The sequence below is a fragment of the Genypterus blacodes genome, unplaced genomic scaffold, assembly GCF_046128005.1.
Source record: "Genypterus blacodes isolate CSIRO-AG114 ecotype Tasmania unplaced genomic scaffold, CSIRO-AGI_Gbla_v1 ptg000015l_1, whole genome shotgun sequence".
NCBI classification, from domain to species: Eukaryota; Metazoa; Chordata; class Actinopteri; order Ophidiiformes; family Ophidiidae; genus Genypterus; species Genypterus blacodes.
Window position 1 is genome coordinate 5,511,175 of NW_027466829.1, and position 22,981 is coordinate 5,534,155.

The following is a 22,981-nucleotide window of genomic DNA, read 5'->3' on the forward strand; positions in this document are numbered from 1 at the left end:
CAAAACCAGGCTCCTGTCTGTCAAGACGTCGGCGGTAAGATTTACAGCTCCCCTCCTCACAAAAAGTCAAATCATTTGCAGGTAACTTTGAAATGTCCCTGCCTGTACCGGACAGTTTATAAATACCAGGGAAACATGAAGAACTAATGTAGAACATATCAGCACTATGATAGATGTGGCAGGACTTTATGAGTGACAGGCTGTGATTATGTGCTCAGTACTTATTAACCTGGACACACTGGAGAGAAACAATGCACACACACACACACACACAGTCCCTGAATGTTGCACTTTTACTACAACTAAACTTACTTATGTAATGATTCTGGATTTAACTTTATTCTTATACTCATTTTTTTTTTTTTAAATCAGAAATAGATCACCTAATCAATACAAAACATCCTGAGAGTGTCCCGATCAAAGAAAAGCTAAATGTGCATGGACTTCCTCCTGCTGCATTAAAACACTAAACTTCCTCCCCGGCTCGTTTTCTGCTCATTCCGCCCGCAGCATGAATGTCAATAAGTTGTAGAAAGTTTAAGTTAAAAACGAAGAGGTGGATGTTTCGCCTTTAAGAGTTAAGAAACTTGAAACCTTGTTTGCGCAACAATCAGTGCAGCTCACAGCCGCCAAAGTGTCTAGACTAGCACATGATGGTAGTCAGCCAATGGCTCCACCGCTCTCCTCGGGGGCCCCGTGTGTGCGTGTGTGTGTGTGTGTGAGCGTGTGTGTGTGTGTGTGCGTGTGTGTGTGTGTGTGTGTGTGTGTGTGAGAGGAAGAGAGAGGGGGAAAAAAAGAAAAAGAGGGAGAAACAGAGAAAGAAACGGATCCGCTCTGCAGTTTGGTTAGAACTGAGTGGAGGAGCAGGAGCGCGACTCAGCCCGGGGAATCGATCCTCTTCTGTAGTTTCAGTTCGCATGGATATTTTTTGGGATTGTAAAAGCGGCGCGCTGACATCTCCGACAAGACGACGCGGATCCTGGTTTATAGCGCATTTTTCCTGGGATTAAATCGCCTCCAAGTGCCTCCTGCTTCTACGTGCCGGCATAGGGGGGGTGGTGACGCGTTCGAGGTCGTTAAAAGTCCCAAACACTTTCAAGCTGAGTTTTTCGCTTCGGGCTTTTGACGGTTTATGCTTTTGGATTATCTCACCCAGTGCGTTATGTAGCGTTGTTGTGTTCGCTACTTTTCTTATACGTTTTGTAGCAAACGTATGAACAATCCATTCCGCAGCGATCCAGGATAAAACACACACACACATACATACATACATACATACACACACGCCGTTTCGCCCGCTTGGTTATTTGACATTACAACAGGCTAAACGAATGCATTTAAGTGGAATGCTGCAGTGCATTTATTGCGTTACTTTGTTGTTTTTAAATGCAACAATATCGCCTTCGGTCTAATGTTGCTGTTTTGTCACCAATGCTCCTCAATCGGCTGTGCAAGCGCTGCACGGCATTTCACAGACATTAATGTTGTACAACGAGCACACAAGTCCCTGTAATAGTCGGATATCCGTACAAGAATAAAAAAAAAACCCCATTTAGATTTTCAAGTTGTCGTATGTTCAGGACGAAACGCTCAGGTCTTGTGCGGCGACTCTGGAGAAGCCGTTTGATCCCAGATAGAGAAGGGGAAGATGGAAATGGCAAAGGTAGCGAGGGCTGTAGGGACGATCTGTGCGGCAACAACCCAGAGAAGATTCCCAAAACGGAGCTCAGACCGATGACCCCGAGCGGGTCTCTCGTCGTGGACATAGGGGGTGTGTGCGCTCGGAGCCCCGCGGTGGAGAGCAGCGGCTTGGGGGTCACCTCGGACCAAGATGGGGCTGCGATGTATGTCCAGGAGCAGGGGAGCCCCCGCTCCGTGCAGGACAGCGAGTGCAGGACAGTGACATGCTGCTTATTTAAAGACCGGGACCACTCAGATCTCAGGGGCCCAGATACGGCCCCGGATACCAGGGAACCAGGGTCGTGTCACTTCGTGCTGAGGAACATTGGACCACGGGATTCCGGATCTCCCGAGGCGCAGGAGGCGATGCCGCGCTCGGTGCTGGAGCAAGAACTCAAGTCGGTCACATACTCTCTCCTCAAGCGGCTGAAGGAGAGAGCGCTGGATACCTTACTGGAGGCGGTGGAGTCCCGGGGAGGGATGCCGAGCGATTGCGTTCTGGTGTCCCGGACAGAGTTGAGGTTGGGCGGCCACGCGGCGTCGCCTCACCTGCTCGTGTGTAAACTGTACCGCTGGTCCGACCTCCAGCATTCGGCTCAGCTCAAACCGCTCTGTGAGTGTGAGAGCTTCGGGGCCCCGGACAGCCCGACAGTATGCTGCAACCCCTATCACTACAGCCGGCTCTGTGGGCCAGGTGAGGACGCCTGTGTGTGTGTGTGTGCGCGTGTGTGTGTGTGTAGGCAGGATGATCACAGATGTAAGATGATCATAACACAGTCAGACTCTCAGCTTTTCTAGTAGATCTTCTCTTATACATGTCTTTAAGTAAACATGTTCTGTAAAGTTCTCCCTATCAGTTTGATTTGCCTATTGCTCAGCTCACTTTCATACACACTCATAGAAACAAGCCTGTGGTTTGATTATATAGTTAATAATTACTGAGGTCATCATTATGGCAGCTATCAATACAATAATATCTATAGAACAATCTCACTCAGGCCAGGGGACAAAAACTGAGGTCACCTTAACACGCCAGAGAGAGAAAAGTGAAGTATCAGTTTAAATGTTGTTCTGATATTAGCCTTGTTCTGTTGGTTGTTCGATTTGCAGACATGGGTTCGCGTCCCTACCTCCTCAGGTCTACCCAGGAAGTAGTATAGGAGTAGGTTGTTCAGTAATGATGCTATACTGTATCATTCACCACATCTGGGCCTCATGATGGAGGAGTGTGTTTGGTTGGCGTGCTACAATGCTCACAGTGCTTCAAGGCTGAAGGCTTCATGTTAGATCTCTTTAATAGACAGTATATGGTGTGTTTAGTGTGTTTTAACTTGTCATTTTGCTTCCAGTATGATTTCCAACCCTGACTTGGTTGATCATTGCCAGGTGGCTCCATCAGGGAGCTATGATACATGAACGTGACGTCTTCAAACATTCAGACGTGGGGGCCTTGTGTCACATTTGAGCTTCATTTTCCCAATTAATGAGCTCGCTGCAGCCGAACCCCTGTGACTTATATTAAAGAGATTACACTTTGGCAGGCCAGGCTTGTGATTTGGCAAACCTTAAACTCGGGGCCACTCGACCCCGCTGACCCGATGACAACGCACGGTATCATGTGTAAAGATGCAAGCGTCAGTATTTCTGTCTTCTCACTGGCACAGGAGGTGGATTTTCCATAACATTCACGTTTACTAGAGCCAGCTGGCTGTGACAGGCACTTCAAAGTCATAAGTCCAACAATATCAGAATTCATAGCGTGCAAATGTGGGTAACTGATGTGACCCTCCATTCCCACCGTGCTGCCCTACAAGATCACAACCAGTTGTCCAGATTTTTAGTGTCACTAGTACGGCTCGGTGTTTGTTGGCACTTCAGTGGGTTGTGTTAGGTAGAAGGAGTAGGAAATGTGTTCACTGGCAGGAATGCATGTGAGGCTGTGCTGCGAGCTGCTTTCCACTCAAACTAAGTTGAATTGTAAAGGGGGTGGGGGGGGGCGACGAGGGGGCACATACCCCTCATTGGAGCTAAGGCCTGTAGTAGACATAGCTGACGTGCGCTCATGCGTGGCCCGATAGAGCTGGTATTTCTTTCATGCTTTTCAAGAAGGAGGGGGCTGTGAATCCATCTTATTTGCTAGTGAGGCTGTAAGAAATATAAAAGAATAACACGGCCAAGGGTTAGCTCAGTTCTGTTCTTTGTAAAATAATAAAATAAACTTGAAATGGGTGTAAGAGGAGTTGTGTTTCAGGGCTGTGTCTCACTGCAGCTCAGGTTGTAATTAAGACTAAAAGCAAAAAGAATCTGGGTTCAAGCAGGCACAAAGTTTTCCCTTTTATTTGCTGGGCATTATACTTTTCAAATGAGATCAGTTTCAAGTTGCGCTTTAAAAGCCCTTTTGTCCTAAGGAGGTCCCCTCATGCTATTTAGGTGAAGGAGTGGTGATAATATACAGTTTGCATACTACTGGCGCCAGACTGACTAGCTGTGTATCTGAGTGACTGAGTTCAGATCCTGGCAATTACTGCCGCCACTCTTAAAGGACCCGCTGCTATTATGCTTTTCTCTTTCCCATTTTCCCTGTAGGCGAGGTCACAGTGTGCTCGCACACAAGTTTTCTTTGCTTTGCGCTTTTCCTTCTTTTGCTCGTTTGTCTTCTCATTTCTGCTATTTTCACTTGTGAACATGAAGATTTCCAAAGGCAAGAATGTTGACATTTCAGGATTTAACTAAAGGCTACAGTTGAATAGCAACGTGTTACATGATACAATGTCCCTCTAATGATCAGGAACAAATGTCTACTTTTATTCACATAAGCTTTATTTGTCTAGTTCAGCCATAGACAAGTGTCAGAGTGTTAAGAGTTAATGTGCTGACTGTTGTGTCTTCAGTAGATACCAGTTGTTGTGTTGTGATTTGGAAACTATGATTGTAACTTTAAGGAGATAATAATCTAGTAAGCAAGTGAAACAATCCAGTTTGGTATTTTTTACATGATAAGATGATTAAGTTTGTCTGCTTGTCTGTTCTTTGTTTGAAAGAGTTTTATTTTAGTAGCAGTACAAGCAGCAGGTTATTGATATTTGTGTGTTTCTGTTCCAGAGTCACCCCCACCCCCTTATTCAAGGCTTTCCCCAAATGAAGAACACAAGCCACTGGGTAAGTGACACACACACACACACACACAGAAACACACACACTTTGTTTCCATGCAAGGATTTCTGACACTCATTTTGACACATTAAGTAAAAAAAAAAAGAAGCTTGATGCAAATCAGATCCCCGTTGTTTCCATTCTCTCCCCGCTGCAACGTGAAAATGTGGACGGCATGCCCAAAGGCAGCAGCAGGCATCAATCACAACTTTCCTGAAGCTCATATTTAATAAGCTAGCCGTGATATTAGATGGGAAAACAGCGGCAGACTGCATGGATCCTGGATGTGGTCTCTGTGTTGTTACGTAGGCTCGATGTTCTGAGACTAGTTTGAAAGAAAGTTCAAGCGAGTTCTTGCCCCGCACGTAGTTTGGTGCTTGCTTTATCCATATTTCTTATTGAATTGAATTGAGTTGTGTTTACACTGAGGTGAAGTCGCACAACAGTGATCAAATTCACGTTTTATTTGAAGTATTCTCTTAAATTTCGTGGGAAACCTGGATGGAAACATTGCTACGGGCCGATGGCATCAGAAACATATCTCAGATCTTATCACAGGATCAGTCGCCGAAGTTCCCACGAATGCTTTTGTTCAAATTCCTCGTGACCTTTTAATACGAAAGGAAAAGATACAATTGAAAGAAGCGGCCACGCAGCGACGGGACAGCTGTAATTAGGCTCAGTGTTGTGTGCAGTATCTCTGAGTTGAGTCCTGGGTCAGCATGTGGCATGATGTCAGCATGCCAACTAGAGCCAGGGTAGAATGTACTGTGGGCTGCTAGCTTGGGGGTGCAGGCCTATGTATAGCTGAGGTTTGCAACAGCATTTGATTCATCTGGTAAAGCCTGCTCGGAAAGTTGCCATGTCATTCACTCTGCGGCAAAGGTATTAGTGCTTTTGTTGACGGAGAAAACTCCATTTATCTTTTAGATTCTGACAAAGACTAATGATGATTTGGATAAGAAGGAGAGACGGCGGGGGGGGGGAGGAAGGAAACGCTACAAAGAAGTAGCCACCGAGTCTCTGAGTGCGGCGAATCACTGTGAGATTCTCAGATCTCAGACGATGAGCTGATTCCTGTGTTATTCCCTACAGATCTGTCAGACTCCACATTGTCTTACACTGAAACGGAGGCAGCCAGCTCACCAAACACCACACCAGGGGATTTCTCAGGTGGGTGTGTTTCTCCAACCGTCAAAAGTCCACACACATAAGGGGCTCGCTCCCAAAAGGGATGAATCATGAGCTGAAATGTAGCATTCTGCGTGTGCCGTATATGTAATTAGCTAACCGGGGATGGTTGGTAAGTGACTTTGAAACTGAATGCTGATCCTCTTAGTGTCCTCATGCAGAAATGATGAAAGATTGTTGTTGCTTTTCAGTGGAAATAGTTAAAAACTGAAAACTCAAAGCTTATTTACCTACAAAATACAGCAATTCAGAATATTTCCCGACAAAAATGTGTATAATGTGTTTGTAATGAAGTGTGTTTGTGCATGTGTGTGTGTGTGTGTGTACCTTCTAATCACACTCATAGATCTCTACAAATAACTTCTGGCTTCACTGTTCTGAGGGTTGCATCATGTTGTGTGTTTGGCTGTAAAACAGTTAAACCAGGTGGCACTGTGAAGACTAAGGGGCCGAGTTGTTTCAGAGTGTATTCTCTCACAGTTCAGCCTCTGAGCCTCTGCAGCCGAGCCTCTGAGCGTCCCTGAACACACAAACTCACCCGGGTCGTTTAGTTTTGATGTTGTGCTTTATTCCTCCTCATTAAAGGCCATTAGCTTTAAAGATAAAGGTCTCATTGTGAGCGGTGCAGAGGTTCAGCGGGGCGTGTGCGCCGGCCACAGAGCCCACCTCCCCTCCTCTGTTTTTCTTTCAGAAATATTTGAGTGGGATCAAACTGTAATAAGATCCATGCTCGTTGGGAAACACACACAGGCACACATAGTTGTGCATGTGCGCAGAAAACTCACCCGTACGGCTCTATCTATCTGGCCCCGGCTGTAAGTGGGCTGCAGGCGGGGAGGGAGGGGTGGGATCAGGGAAATGGAGTTGCTCCTGTGAACGGGGCCACACCAAAGGAAGCAAGCAGAAACAGTCCCGTCCTCTGATTTGAAATGAAACACTCCTTTCTCATGGCGTAAAGTCAGCTTGCCTCCTCTTTCATAGGAGAGCCACAGCCTTGCACGCACAGTATCAAATTCGTGCGGTCGGCGAGTCGCGGCCCTCGTTCTGGGCCTGGCAGGAACAGCGTTTCCTGTCGCAGATTCTGCGGCGGGGGGTTCTGAGGTGCGGACACTGAGCAGTTAGCGTGGCTACCTGGCAGCGAAGCGTTCAGCCGCCGTCGGCCCCCTCCTCCTCCCGTGTACACATGCTGTCACCACCTCAGCGTGGCCCGGCGACACTCCCTGAATCAACAAATGAGGGGCTTGTCAGAGCGCGCACCACAATTCCTCTGGGAATGTGGTGAGGAGGGAGGATCTAGACGCGCTAGGCTTTGGTTTCTTCCAACTGTGTTGTTGCTTGTGCACGCCAGGCTACAGTACGTCGCTCTATTGGCTGTGACAGACTCAGGGGCTTGGTGAGAGAATGACCAGTGCACTAGAGGGTGGAAGGTTTGCATGCTGTGAGCTAATTTGTGTAGCCTGTTTGTCTGCGGTCATGCTGTGATGCATTCAGACAGTACGATGACATCAGGAGATACTTTGAATAAAGGTGCCAAGGAGTTTCTGAGACGTCTGAAACAAACCAGACGTTTCTGATCGTTCCTATACGTTCTCCACCAAATGTATGTCCCGGTTTGTCAGAGCAATGCGGTCATAAGACCGAGAAGAGCAGCAGGCCTCCTCCTGCACCAAATCCACTTCAGCATTAACATACAGGCCTGTAATGTGATTGGTCAGGTGATCCTATTTAGAATGCAGTGCTGACCCGGCGATGACACTGCCTGTGAATCCCCTGCAGCTCGTGTAGAGAAAGACTGTGTGTTTGCCTGTTTGTGTGTGTGTGTGTGTGTGTGTGTGTGTGTGTAAATAGAGTTGTATGTAATCCTAACTCCACCCCCCTTATGCAAGAACAAACAAACTTTGAAAAGCAAGTCTGGGGGGCAGTGGAGAGGTGGGAGCCGTCACAGAATCAACTCCAGTTTGCAGCCCCGGGCTACAGAAATCCTCCGTCTGAACGTTCCTCTGCGTCAAACAATGGCAGGGAAATACATCAGAACTGGTTGGTTTGGTGGATAAGCTTGTTCTTCCACCTCCACCGATATGCAGAATATACTCTGTCTGCATTCGCTGATGAGTGTGTGTGTGTGTCAATCTGAGGTCTGAGGGCAGTGATCTCATAGAGTCTGCCTCCGTAGGCCTCTGATGGAACTCTGTCCCACTGCTTAGGGAGCAAAGATAGAGGCTAGGAAGCTAAACATGTTGTGTGGATTCCTAAAATGTCTTAGGAAAACACTTAACTGGGGCAACGGTGAACATTTGTACCTAATTAAACTTCTAACTTCACAAAGGGAACTTTTATGGGCTTTTCAAGGCGTTAAGCACAGGGATCCATAAAGGTCCAATCAAAGGCTGGCGGCCCTGCGAGGTGACGGCCGTCTTCCTCCAGAATGCCGCCCCTCGTGTCAGAGGCCTAGTTTGCACGTAAACGCTTTGTAGAATCGCGGCGTATCACTTTAATGTCTGTTCATGTCATGAGCAGCTCTGGCTCTTGTGTCTGTGTGTTAGCATACCTTGGCAGTGTGTGTGTGTGTGTGTGTGTGTGTGTGTGTGTGTGTGTGAGGGAATGTGCCTTTGCCTACGCCGCCCTCCCAGTCGGCCTGCACACCTGTTTCCTCGCTGCCCGGGCCCTCGTCGTGTGGACATGGGTATGAAGTCCTTTGAAGCAGGTCTCATTGCTTCCTGTATGACTGTCTGAGGCTGTGTGTGTGTTTGTGTGTGTGTGTGTGCCCCCCCACCTAAACATTGACTTTATTATGTCAGTCACATTGTGTGTGTGACGTGGCAGAGCTCTTCATGTTTGTCCCTCCATCATTACAGGGCCGCTCTGAGCGCTGCCTTCAGGTTTCTGTTATTGTATTGTTAAAGTTAAGTTGCCGTGTTTTTTCATTGCCTGCAATTTGTGCAATGTGAAGTTGCAAATAGACAAATGTGCGATGGAAACATTCCGTAGCGGTGATTCACCAAAAGAGACCAGACAAGATTAGAGAGATCTTACCACTAAGTAAGTGTTTCCTTTCATTTCTTTCATTTTGTGTTGGACTTCCTGTATGTTTACAGAAGCGTGTTGCATTTGTATGTGGAGCGAAGAGGGGGCTTCTTTCATTTAATCTGAGAAAAAGACACCATAGAGGTCACAAATACGAGAGCTGCAAGAGGATCCGCCTGGCAAAGTGACAGGTTTAAGTGTCTTTTTACCCAAAGAATGAAGGATTGGGACAAAGGCCTGTAGTGACCTCACTCTGCTCTGACAGCAGCAGCTCAGGTAATGTTGACATGATTAATAGCAGGCTGAAGGCTCTTAGCACAACATGACGTTACCGTAAACTCAACTGATGCACACACACACACAGATTTAAGGATACACTCTCATTCCCTGAGAGTTGTAGATTGCTGAAGAGTCCGCTCCGTGTTTACATCTGGAGAAAAGGAAGCCTGATTCGCACCTAAACGCCTCTAACCCATGCTGAGTTTGGGCCGGTGCAGGATCAGGGCCCCAGTTTGCCCTCACCCTTCACTCATCAGAGGTTGTGTCCTCAATCAAACCAGTGGAATTTGTCAGCACGGCACTGTGTGTACACGCTCACGTTGGTGTGAGGTGAGATCACCGGTGTGAATGAAGAGACTTCCTCAGACCTGCTGTGTGGTAAAGTGACCAAGAGGACACGCAGGGCGACCCAAGCTGATGCCCCCCCGCCTTTTACTTCCCCTTTTTTTATTCCCAGCCCTGCTAATGTAGGAAAATTGTAAAGAAGGAGCGGAAAAGATTGAAAGTTGTTTGACAGTGAGCAACTGTAGCCATTGTCTGCTGGTGTCTCTGGAGGCAAGGACAGAGAGCAGTCTGTCTCTTTGGATGTCTTTCCTGCAGACAGGCATTGTGTCAGGTCCACTCCGGTATTGACTGATTCTTCCAGGCAGAATGGGGCAGTTAGCAGATAGACTGGAAGGGCCTCACGTGAGTCACGCACGACCACAGCGCTCACGGGGAACGTTTTAGCGTTACGGAGCACGAGTCGGCATCTTATACGTGTCGGCGCTGACCGTTCACACACGTTTCCTCCTCTACGTCCAGATGTATGCATGAATCCATTCATCCATGCACGTGCTAAGAGAATTAAAGTGCAGTCAATACCGACCGCAGCCTGTCTGTCTGTGTCAGGAAGGGGCCGGCACCGAGCGTCAAGTTATTCCCTCTTATCTGTGCCAGAGACGGCGGGGCCACGCAGAATAATAAGACGGTTTAATGAAGGAATGCTGCTGCTGCTGCTTTGGATTAAAGCAGATTGGACCGGACCTCAGATTCTTACTCCTGCTAATGAAATTGAATTTAGATGTGAGAAGGTTGTGGACAGGTTGCTCCTCTGATGTGTTCTCCGCTGTTAGTTTCCGTGGCAGTGCCTTTGGTGTTTAAGGGACGGCTCTTAAAGTTAAGTAGTCTTGGCCCTGCATGTCTTTGGAAGGAATCTTATGGAACCCGTTTCTTCTACAGCACACAGATAGAAGTTCTGCATACAACAATAAGCCTGGGCTCCCTAATAGAGCCGTGTTATGCTGTATAACGATGCTAACGCCGTGTCAAATCAGTTTTCAACAACAACCCTGTGTGTACATCCCTGACACATTCCTCCAGCTCCTCCACATCGCACACGCAGCCAACGGGTGTGAGAATACACACCAGGAAGTTCATAAAGCTTAGTAAGCCATGATAATGGATGAGGGAAATGTCATGGGAAAGAACTCTCAGAGACAATGTTCAACACATTTGTATCTAACTACACTTCTAATCTCAGAGAATAGAGCTGGGAGGCTTTCTGGCGTCTCCTGGATGCGTTTGTGCGTTCCGTGGCGCTCTAAGACTCCATTCTACCCATTTCTATGGAGCGGCTAAGTGAACGCCACAGATTGCCAAAACTGAGAATCCTTTTATATAACACCTAATATAGATGACCTAATTTACAGCTCACCAAAATTTATAGCCCCAGTAATTAAATTATATGTTTCCCACCACCATGATCTGTAATGGAACACTTGTGTGTGTGTTATCCTGCACCTCCCCACTCCAAATCTACTTCCTGGTGTGAAAGAATCCAGCCATCTTGATGCATCAGCATTTACCCCTGACTTCAGAATACCCAGACAGAGAGGCATGGTCTAATGGATTGACAGCTTCATCAGCCCCCCCCCCCCCCCCCCCCCCCCCCCCCCCCCCCCCCCCCTATTCCCTAGCATATGTAGGTATGCCCCCCCTCCCCCCCCCTCCTCCAGCACAGACCCCAGACTGATGCAGCCCTACGTCCCTGCCCCCCCCGGCAGCCTGGCACATGGCCTCAGGTTTCCACCGCAGCCCTGAGCCTGCCCAGCGCCTGGCCGCCCACACTCCCTCAGGAGCCCCAAAGCTTCAGGATACGGGATGTGGAAATAATGTGACTCGAGTGCTTCCACCCTGCCTCCAGAAATCAGGTTTTGCGGATTGTTTATTTGAGGGGAAGGAGGCCTCAGACAAACATCCTGTTTTAAAAAGCTGCCTGGGTTTTGTAGCAGTGCGAGACTGTGAATTGCCCCTTTGACAGTCGGAGGGGCTGGGGGGGGGGGGGGGGAGACTGAGGAATGTTGAAGAGAAGGCCAGCGTCTCGGGGGATGTGTGGGCTCTCCTCACCCGTTTGTCATGTCCAGTTTTGTGGAGTCCATTTTAAGCTGGGAGGAGGAGGAGGGAAGGGGGGGGGTTGCAGCGATACATCCTGAAGGGTCTCGTGCTCTATTCTCTCCATAGGTGCGGGGGTCCGTACCCACAGGCCTCGTCTTAAGTATCTGTTCCTGTCCTGGGAGGTGGGCTTCCGTTTCCCCTTATGTAACACACACACACACATAGAAGAGAGCCATTGATAAGAGTGATGGGGGAATTTTTCATTTTCCCTTTCTCAGCATTGTTAGAGAGAGCTGTGTGTGTCAGAAAAAGCACTCCTTGGTTTCTTTGGGTCAAGGGTGACTCTGTTGATGATCCTACGCAAACTACAGGTTCGCCAAAATAAATTAGTTCAGCCTCTCAGCCTTTCTGTGACTGAGTAGTGTGTGTGTGTGTGAATGTGTATGTATGTATCTCGTCAAACCCGCCAACAGCAACTGGTCAGTAGATCAGGAGGAGGAGGAGGGGTGTGTGTGTGTGTGTGTGTTTTTCACCGTGCCCCAGCTTCTACTCAGTCCTTCCTCCGTCAGCGCCGGCAACGCGGTTCCCAGAAAGTGGTGAAGTAACGTGACCTCTACCTGCAGAGTGAGAGCCGTGCTAATCTGAAGCAGTCCTCTCAGTCCTCAAACCCCTCGCATGTCAACAGAAACCGCTCCGCTGAGCTCCGTGTTTCTCTGCCTCCGCTTGGCGAGTCGTGTGTGTGTGTGTGTGCGGTGCCAGGGCTGCTGGGTGTTTGACTTAACATCTGAAGGCTCCACAGATAAAGAATAATCCACACCTCGTACACCACCGTAAATCTGGAGCTCACAGTGGCGTGTTTGTCTTTAATTTAACCCAGTGAACTGTGGATAAAGGCGGGCAGTGTTTCATTTAAAGTCTCACCACACAGAAACTACAGTTAGCAGAAATAACAGGAGGTGTGCTGAGGCTGGGATTCTTGTCCCGTATTCTGCCTCGGCAAACAAAGTGAGTGAGCTAATCTTGTCGTGTGCTCCAGGAGGGCTGCCGCCGCCGTTGCCATCTTCCCTCCCTTTCGCACCGCAGCGCCGCACCGGCCCTCCACCAATAGCGCCATTCATTCGGCCCGGGGGCACGGGGTTACAGCAACAAATAAAGCGCGTGCAATGCCATTAAAAATGTGCGGAATGTCCAACTGTTAGTTTAGTGTTTTAGCGCGCCTCCTCTCAAGGCTGCCAGGGAGAACAATACTCCATTTGAGCCGGCCGCTGTAAATGTGCTAGCCTCGCATTGCCTGGCGAGGAGCGGTGAAGGAGGAGGTGCCAGTTGTGGATGCTGTTTTTATTTTCTGACCATTTTTACCCACAATTATAAATCCAGACACCGGCCTTGGCCGAGCTATGATTTTAGGCCTGTGGTCTGATTGCCGGCTAAAATAGATTTAAGAATATTTTCCCTTCCTCCCCAGAGGAGCATTGACAGTTGTGCCTGAACCTATGTCTGTCAGTATTTTTAAAACTCAGAATAGCCAGCGCATTCTTTGAGCCTTCAGAATGCTGTGTGGATTAACTGTAGGGGCCCATGTCATCCGACATCTCTACACAAGCCGTTTACAACCAGAGGCGAAGGACAGGAACTCATTGTGGACGTATGCGTGTACAGCGAGCTCCCAGCGAGCCGAGGCACGGATCGTTTTCTCTCTGCCCGTACACATGTTCACCCCGCAGACACAGACTCGCTTCTCTCTCCTTCTCTATCTCACACTTGATCTACTGGAGCCATCTTCATTCCGCTCCCTTGTCCTCACACGAGGACAAGCATGATCGACGGGGCTCGCAGCCTTTGATGTGGTTCCCTAAAGCTGATGCCTTTTTAATATGATGTGGGGAAGAAAATAATTTTGAGCTGATGATCTGGAAAAAAAGGCAATCGTTTGTCATTTTTATTGTTTTTATTTCTACATTCTGTTCAGGCACAGCACAGGCCGCTCAGTACACACATGGGTATTTTATTTCCTGTTGACGTACTGTACGCCTGTGTGTGTGTGTGTGTGTGTGTGTGTGTGCGTGTGTTCACAGACAGTTGGGATAAAGTTTGTGGGTGTATTAGTAAACACGCTGGTGTGAAAAACCCTCATTGATTGAATTCCACGGAGGAAAAATGAAATTCATATGAATCACGTGTGTGTGTTGGGCTTATGGCTTGTGTGTGTTTGTAATGTCTTGGCCGCGCCGCTCCGTACGTGCAGTCAGCCTGTCGCATTTCAGGGTACGGTTTAGATTAGAGGTCTGGCTGCAGCTTCCCCCCTCTTCCCCTCTCTCTGCGACTGCCAGCACATAATTTACTTAATGAAATCCTGCCATTCCCTTTAGCTTCAAGATTTTTTGCAGATGTTGACAGGGAAGGACTTTGTGAATTATTGGAAATGTTCACTCCTGCATTTTTAATGAATGTCTTGCTTGTTGTGAACGGGCTGACTTGTCAGAGCGGGGGGAAACAGTTGTCTTTGTTTGGGGAGCTGGTGTCTGGATGCCCGCGGTGGAGCAGTGTGGGTTACAGCCCAGCAAGTGTTGTGATTGAAACAGAAACTCTGGTGCCACATTATCCTGACAGAACACATTCTCCTCACAGACTCTGATCCACTGGGCCGATCAATAGGAAACCATTGTTTGAACGGCAACTCTGTCCGTCACGGCCGCTCCGCCCTCCCGGTCCGGCCGTAACCAAATACCTGCCTTTCGCCTTAAATTAGTCAGACTAATATAACTCGTAATAATAGAGTTCCTTGTTATTGTTCGTTTGAAACCGAGCCTTCGATACGGGCCGGAGTACGGACGCAGACTGATGCTGGCTTCTCCCAGATGAGGAACGTGTCAGCCCTGATGTGTGAGGGGGAAAAGTGTGAAATGAAGAGAGGAATCATTTCAAGCAGCAGTGTGTCATTTCTGGTGCCCTCTAGCTTTGGGTTACTGTCATGTGTCGGTCGCCGTCCTCTGCCTCCTTCTAGTACAATCCCAGGTTCCCGCCTTGTTACGACCCCCTCGAGTTCGCCGGGATCCAAATCCACTCTGGTACCGAGTTCTCCCAATCCTACTTTATATGAGCAGACGGCGGGAAGAAAAGCAAGATGGCCGCACGTAAACGTAAACATTTGGACATAATATTGCTGTATTATTACTGTACTGTACTGTAGTTACTGTACGTTCAGAAGAAGATCCAGGTCAAAGAAGTTCTGTATGGCTGCTCTTTGTTGTGAAGTCTGTCCTGTTCCCTTCAGTCTCACACCTGAATGAATGAAGGAGGATCTTTACAGCATCGCTCCTAACAAACAGCTCAACATTAAGAAACGGTGACTTAGGTGCTGTGACCAGAGCGGGTAGGAGCTTAAAGTTCAAGCAAGAAAGCAACCTCCTGGCTGCTGCGCCCCCTCCTCCTCCTCCTCCTCCTCCTACTTCCCCCACAGCTCTAACCAGAGTAGGAAGTCAGGAGGCACTGAGAGAGGACGGGGGAGTTGAGGAATGTGCAGGGTCTCCTCTACTGAAACCATCCAGCCTACTTGGCTCGAGCCTCCCTCGCATACGCATAAACACACACACACAAACAGATAGGTTGAGGGGGAGGTGAAAGGGCACTGCCACACACAGCAGGATGTTCTCTGGATGTTTTGCTTTAGGTGCTCCTCCGCTCGCCCTCTCAGACGGCCCCGGCCTGTAGATTCCGCCGTCGATAAACATCTCCTACTGTTTGGACACAGAGCTCCTCCGTGGCCCGGGGAGGCTCTGGTAGGCGTCGCTCGCGTCCGACGGGCCCCGCTCGCGTTCCGACGTCGCTGAGCTTTTCGGAGGAAGCCGGGGAGGAAATGAGCAGCGCATTCTCTTCTCTCACTCCGACCGGCGGCCTCTCTCACTCGCGCCCAGACGGCTCCTCCGTATTAGCCTCCTTAGCTTCCTGTGCTTTTTACACCCTCTGTTGTTTATTGATTTAATTTATGGATTCTGTTAGTTATCTGCTATCAAGGGTACAGCACTTTTTTCCTCCCTCAAGGGGTCGTCCCAAAACAGAAACAGAGGGAAAGTGGAGAGGAAGTGGATGACAATGTAAAGCATTCCCATTGTGACCAGCCAGGCTTGGTGACTGGATTCAGTTTCTCGGGCTCTCGCTGCTCCCACAGTGTTCGCCCTCCTGCGCGTCTCCCTCCCCTCCCTCCCTCCCTCCCTCCCTCCCTCCCTCCCTCCCTCCCCTCCCCTCTCCCTCAGCAGAGAAAGGCCAGACCTCTGGGAGAAAAATCCATAGACGTATAAGAGCAGCTCCAGTTAGCGTGTCTGTCTGATAAAGCCGACTTTGATGGCAGCGATAGCCCAGACGCCAGCCTAAATGCGGCCTGCTCGGGGGTTAGAGTCGGCCTGAGCGAGCCTTTGTCTACCAAATTAAAGCCAGAGTCAGAAGTCCGAGGCTTTTTTTTTTTTCGTTATCAAATGAAGTTCCATCCAGAGAGACGTGGGAGCGGGCGGCTCAGGAATGCACGGACCGGTCTGGAGAATTGAGAAGAATGAAGAAAACGTACGAGCACAAGCACATATACCCAAACATACAGGCCCAGATACACACAGTCCACCTACCTACACCGACCCCCAGCCTATCAGTGCTTTGGTGGAGTCTAATAGCTGGAGGGGAACCTAATCCTTGGCACAGGATAAGAGGCCGGCGCTCCCCCCGCTGCTCTCCTCCCCTGCGCGGGGCTACTTAAAGGGACTGGCAACACTGTTTCTCCACAGAAAAGTTGTGGAGGAATGTGTCCGCCGCCGCCGCTGCTGCTCCCCGCTCTGGATTAGGGGGGGGGGGAGATGAAATATAATGGAGGTGGCCCCGGAGCTTGGTGGGGAGATGTTAGCGCTGAGGGGAAGCTGTTGTTTGTCTGCCTGTCCCTGACATTCGGCCTCCCATTCATCTCACTCCAAGGCTGCGGAGCCGTGTTTACCCCGGGGCAGATCTTTTCTGCCGCTCCCCCCTCTGCCCCTGCTTTTCTCCTTTTCATGCTGCCTTTAAAAGCATTACTGGGTGATCATCAAGGATTGCCATTGAAACTCTCAAGCCCCCATTTTTGTGTACTTAGTAGTAATTATCCAAACTCGCCCCGGAGTGCAAGGAACACACAGCTGAGTGATCCGCACTTTTCCATGAGTGAACCTATGGAAAAGCCCCGGGGCGAAGCTGTATTTACCCAAGATGTATGGAAGGAATATGCTTTCTTTTTCCTACTCTTCTTCTACTTCTTCTATTCCCAACGTGTTCTACCTGTGAGCTGTAATACAAACACACCTCATCCTCCTCTGCGTTTAGGCCCTTAAACGCCTCCCACCAGTCTGATAGGAGCGTGTGTGTGTGTGTGTGTGTGTGTGTGTGTGTGTGTGTGTGTGTGTGTGTGTGTGTGTGTGTGTGTGTGTGTGTGTGCGGGCGCGCATGTGTGTGTGAGCCGCTCAGGGTTTTAACATCTCGCTTGCGGTACTTCAAATTCCTCCAATCAGACCGGGGGCCGCCGGGAAACAGAAAAATCAACATTTTCACATGGTTTCCATGGCGCCCGGGCCTTGTTATGGAAATCAAACGCTCCCCGTTGGAATCAGGCCCCTCGTTAAATATCTGTGTTTACTGTGCGATTGTACCTCGCCGTGTCCTACGTGCAGCCACGGCCGTCCAAGGCTGCGTTCGCTCGACCCCGACGTGTGAGCGAGCGTTTCATGTTGTCGGTGTTGTAATGTGTTTACCTCTTGACGCTCACGGAAAGCCAAACAGAGAGCTTATCGTTTGGTGAAAGCTCCGCTCGCTGCTTTGTTCCACACGTTTCCTGCTGGCCTCACAAACCCCCGCAGAGCAAACAGCTTCCACGGGTACAGGTACGTCCACTTGTTTGTCGCTGGTACTTTGAGCCCGGTTATGTAAGGGCGTTGGGAGCCGATTAACCCCTTCATGTGTTATTTAGATCAGCGTCGGCCGGGTGTAGGACAGGAAACGCAGAGGCCGCCGCGTCCGTCCACTCTGAGACTGACACTAAGAGGAGAGGCTTTTGAGAATAAAATAACAATAATAACACACGCTACTTTTCTAATGGGTAAACGGAGCTGTTAAAAGGTGCGGAGGTTAAATGGATGCAGAGAGCAGTAATTGCTCCCAGGCCCTCGTGGCTCCGCCCCCCCTGCTCAGACCCTCAGCCCAACACGGAGCGTAGAGAGGAGCCGGGTGTCTCTGCTGCGGCCGGAGGGGAGGGAGGGAGGGAGGGCGATGCACGCCTGCAACCCGGGCCTGAGCGTCCTTTCCCCGCGCCTGCTCCTCCTCATGGATTATTGATGAGACTTTTTAATTAAACTTGACTCCTCTTATCTCTCATCTCGTTTTGGGAACATCGGCGTCCAAGCGCGGCTCAGGGAGAACGGTTTGAACTCCGGGGTTTAGACGACCCCGGTTTAGAGTCGGTCCCCTCACATCCCTTCACTCCAGCCCCCGCCGAGCCAAAACACACACGTTCAGCACAAAAACTCCAAACGCTCCGGTTGATCTTCCCACTGCACACAGACACGTGTGTGCACCAGCACACGTAGACATTTAACACAACAGAGGGACAGGAAAAGGCCTGGCTCACCGTGTGCTCATTGTCTCCCCTCACCATTAGATACATTACTAACCTTTGTCCCCCCCTCGTTCCTCTTCCTGGTCCTTGCAGTCTCACTGTCTACCTTCTTTCCAGGCTACGTGTGAAAAGTAGATAGCGCTGACCAAATTGTTTTGGCTTTATTCTCCCCGTCCTTTAGAGAAGCAGACAGTAGCCATTTGGTCCTTGCTGTATGTGTGTGCACAGTTTCAAAGTCAGTTTACCTTGATGTGTGGGCTCCATTTGATTTGAGACAATAGAGGCCGTAAACAAGTTGGGGCTGAGTTCTTTGTGTGGCCGAGCCGCGCTGCAATAAAAGCTGAGCTCAGAGTGGAGGAGCCCGAGTGTGGAATTCACTAATGGCACATGCATGTTGGGGCCCCTGAAGAGAGGGGGGGGGGGGGGTCATTTCAGCCATCAGTATGTGCGCAAACATACAGAGAGCCTGTCTGCAGCTCCCATCCACCCCCTCCCACTCCGCCTCACTCACTCACTCACTCACTCACTCCCTCGCCCCCTCCCTCCCTCTCTCTCCACAGCACACACAGCCTTCAGCCAGCAGGCATTTTGTCTGTGCAAGTCTGGTCAACATTTTAGCTAATCGTTGAGTAAACTCCACCAGTATAGGTCAGTCAGCAGAAAGGCTTGGCTGGATGTTAGGTGAGCCAGGCAGTTTGTTGCTGTGTGGATCTGAGACGCTCCACCTTAAAGGCGTTTGTTAATGGGGCGGGCGGTCATTAAGCCCTGAGAGCACAGAGACTGAAAGGAATGGGGCCACAGGCCCAGGCTTTAAATCCTCTTTGCCAATAGACTCTCTGAAGCAAAATAATGGCATCACTCTGTGTGTGAGTTAATGGGAGCTGATAGCATGAAGGCTGGGGGGTCAGGAGGTCATGGGCTTGTGCTAAGTTGTCAGGGAGCTGAATGCCGTCCTTGGGCCCACAGCAGGGGGAAGAGTTGGCTGGAGGGGGGAGGGGGACCCCCTGCCTGGTCTTCTCCCTGCACCCCCGCTCTGCTGGAATGTGAGGAAGATTCCCCGAAACCCGTCATTCCCCGGGATTTAGAGGGGAAGAGCCGGCACGTGAGCTCGTGGAATTCTCTGCGCTTTCTCTCCGGGGCCGTCCTACCCATCAGCCACCCTGCCTCCCTCACGCCACACGGCTTTATGAGCAATGTAAACACATGGCGGCGACGAGCGGGGAGCAGCCCCCTCAAAGACGTGGACGGAGCCGTGCGTCTGCTCAGTATGGTGAAGATAGAAGTCTGCCCAGGGAGCAGTAACTCAGGCTGGAGTGCTGAGGCCTGTCACTGAGCAGAGTTCACTGACTGCAGCCATGAAAACTGAATTAACAAGCTGATTTACTGGAGAGAGACGTTAGGAACTAAATGCCAACTCTGCTCCGCTGTGAAAAACCTTTACCTCATCCTGACCACAAATGTTTTGCGTCAAACGTGGAGCATTAGAAACTGATTCTTCATAGATTAGGTTTGTTTAATCCTCGGCGGAGCTCCGACACACCGCCGCAGAGAGGTTGTTTGACAACGTTTAATGTAAACACGGAACGTAATCCTTAAATGGTTGCAGTAAATAAGATCTGCTTCCAAAGTGTGAATAAGCAGGGGAATGATTGATCGTTGCAGTGCCCTCCTGAGGCGCAGGGGGGAAGTGCAGCCCACCGCTCTGACCTCATGACACCCTCCACCCCCCAGGATATCTTTAGCACCCATGTGTGTCTGTGTGTTTGTGTGTGTTGGATGGATGTGCATGTAGTGGTATTTATACAAGGCTTAGATTTCAATACAATGCCTCCTTCAGTATTTATAGTGCGACCATCTGCTGCGAACAATAAAAAGAGACGGATAATCCTTTAAATCTTAAGCCTTCCTTTTTTACAAGTCCTGTTTGCTGTTGTTTACGTTTTGTCTCACGGTCGTCCTCTGCGTCTCTGTGTCCCCTCTAGATGCCAGTCTGTCCCCTGACGCCTCCAAGCAGAGCCACTGGTGTAACGTGGCGTACTGGGAGCACCGCACGCGCGTGGGCCGCCTCTACACCGTGTACGAGCACTCCGTCAGCATCTTCTACGATCTACCTCAGGGCACGGGCTTCTGCCTGGGTCAGCTCAACCTGGAGCACCGCAGCAGCACCGTTCAGCGCACGCGAGGCAAAATCGGCTACGGAATCCTCCTCAGCAAAGAGGCCGACGGCGTCTGGGCGTACAACCGCAGCGAGCATCCCATCTTCGTCAACTCCCCGACTCTGGACGTGCCCGGCAGCAGAACTCTGGTGGTGAGGAAGGTGATGCCGGGCTTCTCCATCAAGGTGTTTGACTATGAGCGCTCGTACCTGCTGAGGCACACGACGGACGCCGACCTCCTGGACGGACCGTACGACCCCAACAGTGTGCGCATCAGCTTCGCTAAGGGCTGGGGCCCCTGCTACTCCAGACAGTTCATCACCTCCTGCCCCTGCTGGCTGGAGATCCTCCTCAACAACCACAGATAACACACACACACACACACGGACCCCACAAAACCATCCCAAATATCATCTACCTAGATTTAATATAAAGTTTTATATATTATATAAAATATATATTATACTTGTAAATACGGAGTCATTTTTACAATGTCATTATTTATGTACGGTGCAATGTGTATGTGGACGAGAGGACAAAACAGAAAATGCACTTTGGCTTATATATATTATATATATAAATATATATAAAGATAAAGAATCTTTCAATACCGACTTGAGAAATTATTCAGCAGAATGAGGACGAGCCTGGATGTGGTGTATAGTTTTCATATACGATTAATATCCAGACAGACGAGCTAACACCATTCACACATTGATAATAAAGTATTCGCATAATATTTTCCTTTGTTTGGTCTGTATCATTAGTTCTTTGTTTACCCCACACACACACACACACAGCAGTATGTTACACTGCTACATTTGTCCATTGATGTTTAGGTACAGGTCAAAGGTCACCCAGGTGATCCAGCACTCAGCAGTCTGGGATCAGATGATGAAGGATGGAAGCGTCCATCATCGTTTATGAGTGACGGCTTCGTTGAACAACATTCACATTTCACCGATTCTACTGGGATCAGAATCGGTTATGTGAGACGCCCTGGATGTCCTTGAGGTCCTGAGGAGCCGCGGTGGTACGGGTGGAGAGAGTAGCTGGCTGGGTGGAGGAAGGACGGTGCTGGAGAGGAGGAGGAGGAGGAGGAGGAGGATTGATGAAACCGCTCTCCGGTCTTTAGGGGGAAGTGGCTCTGCAGCGCCGTGGGCCCGGTCCAGCACAATGGGGCCGGTCGTCGCAGGTCGTCTTTGGTCTCCTCAGAGCCCCTTCTCTCTCTCTCTCTCTCTCTCTCTCTCTCTCTCTCTCTCTCTCTCTCTCTGTCTCTGTCTCTCTCTCTCTCTCTCTCTCTCTCTCACAATGGATGTTGTTATTACTGACCAGGGATGCGGCGGCCTGAAGCCACAGTGATACTGGAATGTATGCAAAGAAACCGAGCAGTTTTACAAGCCTACTGGAATCTTAAAAACTACAGCCAAGGTGGATGTGGTTTAGCTGGCTTCCTTCATAATTGCTGGTGTTGGGTTGTCAGATTGGTGTGGTAGTGTGTGTGTGTGTGTGTGTGTGTGTGTGTGAGTGGGGGGGGGGGCGTAGCTCTCTGCCAACATTCAGCAGCAATAGAGGCATTCAGTAACGCTCTGATTCCAGTTCAATGAGTGCTGAGCTGTGCAGTTACAAGAAGACGCGTTTGCACGGTGAACGGCTTCCAAACTGTCGGCTGGCTTCCTCCTTCCTCTCTCTCTCCTCCTCCTCCTCCTCCTCCTCCTACTCTGCCGCCATGACGGATCGGCGTATTCTCGCGGGCTGTAAAGGTTATTTTCCTGCCGGGCGGTGTGCTGCTGAGCGAGGCGTCTCTGTCCTTCCCCTCCATAAAGGCTCAGACAGCCTCCTCCAGGCCCGCTGTCTGTCTGGAGCCAAGGCTGCCTGGAGTTCAAACAGCAGAGAGGAGCGGCTCCACTCCGCCTCTGTCTCAGCCGCCGCTCGCTTCCCTGCAACTGGGGGCCATTATGCCTCTCTCTCTCTCCTTCTCTCTCTCTCTCTCTGTCTCTCTCCTTTGTGTCTCTGTTATGGGAAAAGGGCCCACATCACCACTGGAGAGGAACTGGCAGACAATTATATGGGGTGGTGAGAAGCTAAGACACAGAGCGGGCAGATTACACAAGGCACCACAGAGGGGAGGAGAGGGGGGCCTAATTAGACCGGGCTGAGGGGGGGGGAGGCCAAGCAACAAGGCCACACCGAGCTGGGAAGAAGGAACCAGAGCCAGAGCTGGAATACTCTGGACAAGATGGAGGAGAGAGAGAGAGAGAGTAGAGAGAGAGGAGGGACTGGCATTGATTAGAAGGCTTGAAGGCCCTCAATCATTTCTGAAGAAGAAGCCCGTGCCCCCATTTTGTTTAGCTTCAGTCGCAACAACTGAGGTGATTAGAAACGTCTGGAGAGGAGAAAACAACACGGCCGCCGCTTTTCAACAACACAAACACCAAGCTGTGAGCGCTGAAATGCTCCGTGTGGGCAAATCTGCCTCTGCCTCTCTCGTGTGTGTGTG

The 22,981-nt window shown here is 49.9% G+C and overlaps 1 protein-coding gene and 1 long non-coding RNA gene across 2 annotated transcripts; one reads left to right on the plus strand and one right to left on the minus strand.

The window, feature by feature from the left end:
* Nucleotides 1–407: 407 nt before the first annotated feature.
* Nucleotides 408–21,220, plus strand: smad6b (SMAD family member 6b). Its single transcript, XM_076140696.1, has 4 exons — nucleotides 408–2,374; nucleotides 4,783–4,839; nucleotides 5,929–6,006; nucleotides 20,308–21,220. Exons 1-4 carry the CDS (start codon nucleotides 1,573–1,575, stop codon nucleotides 20,847–20,849), a joined length of 1,479 nt encoding a protein of 492 aa, XP_075996811.1. The 5' UTR covers nucleotides 408–1,572; the 3' UTR covers nucleotides 20,850–21,220.
* On the minus strand, nucleotides 14,632–17,940 carry LOC142990819 (uncharacterized). The gene is made up of 3 exons (XR_012960832.1): nucleotides 17,466–17,940; nucleotides 14,903–14,985; nucleotides 14,632–14,793 (listed from the first exon to the last, which is right to left on the minus strand). It is a non-coding gene; the product is annotated as an uncharacterized LOC142990819 (long non-coding RNA).
* Nucleotides 21,221–22,981: the final 1,761 nt, after the last annotated feature.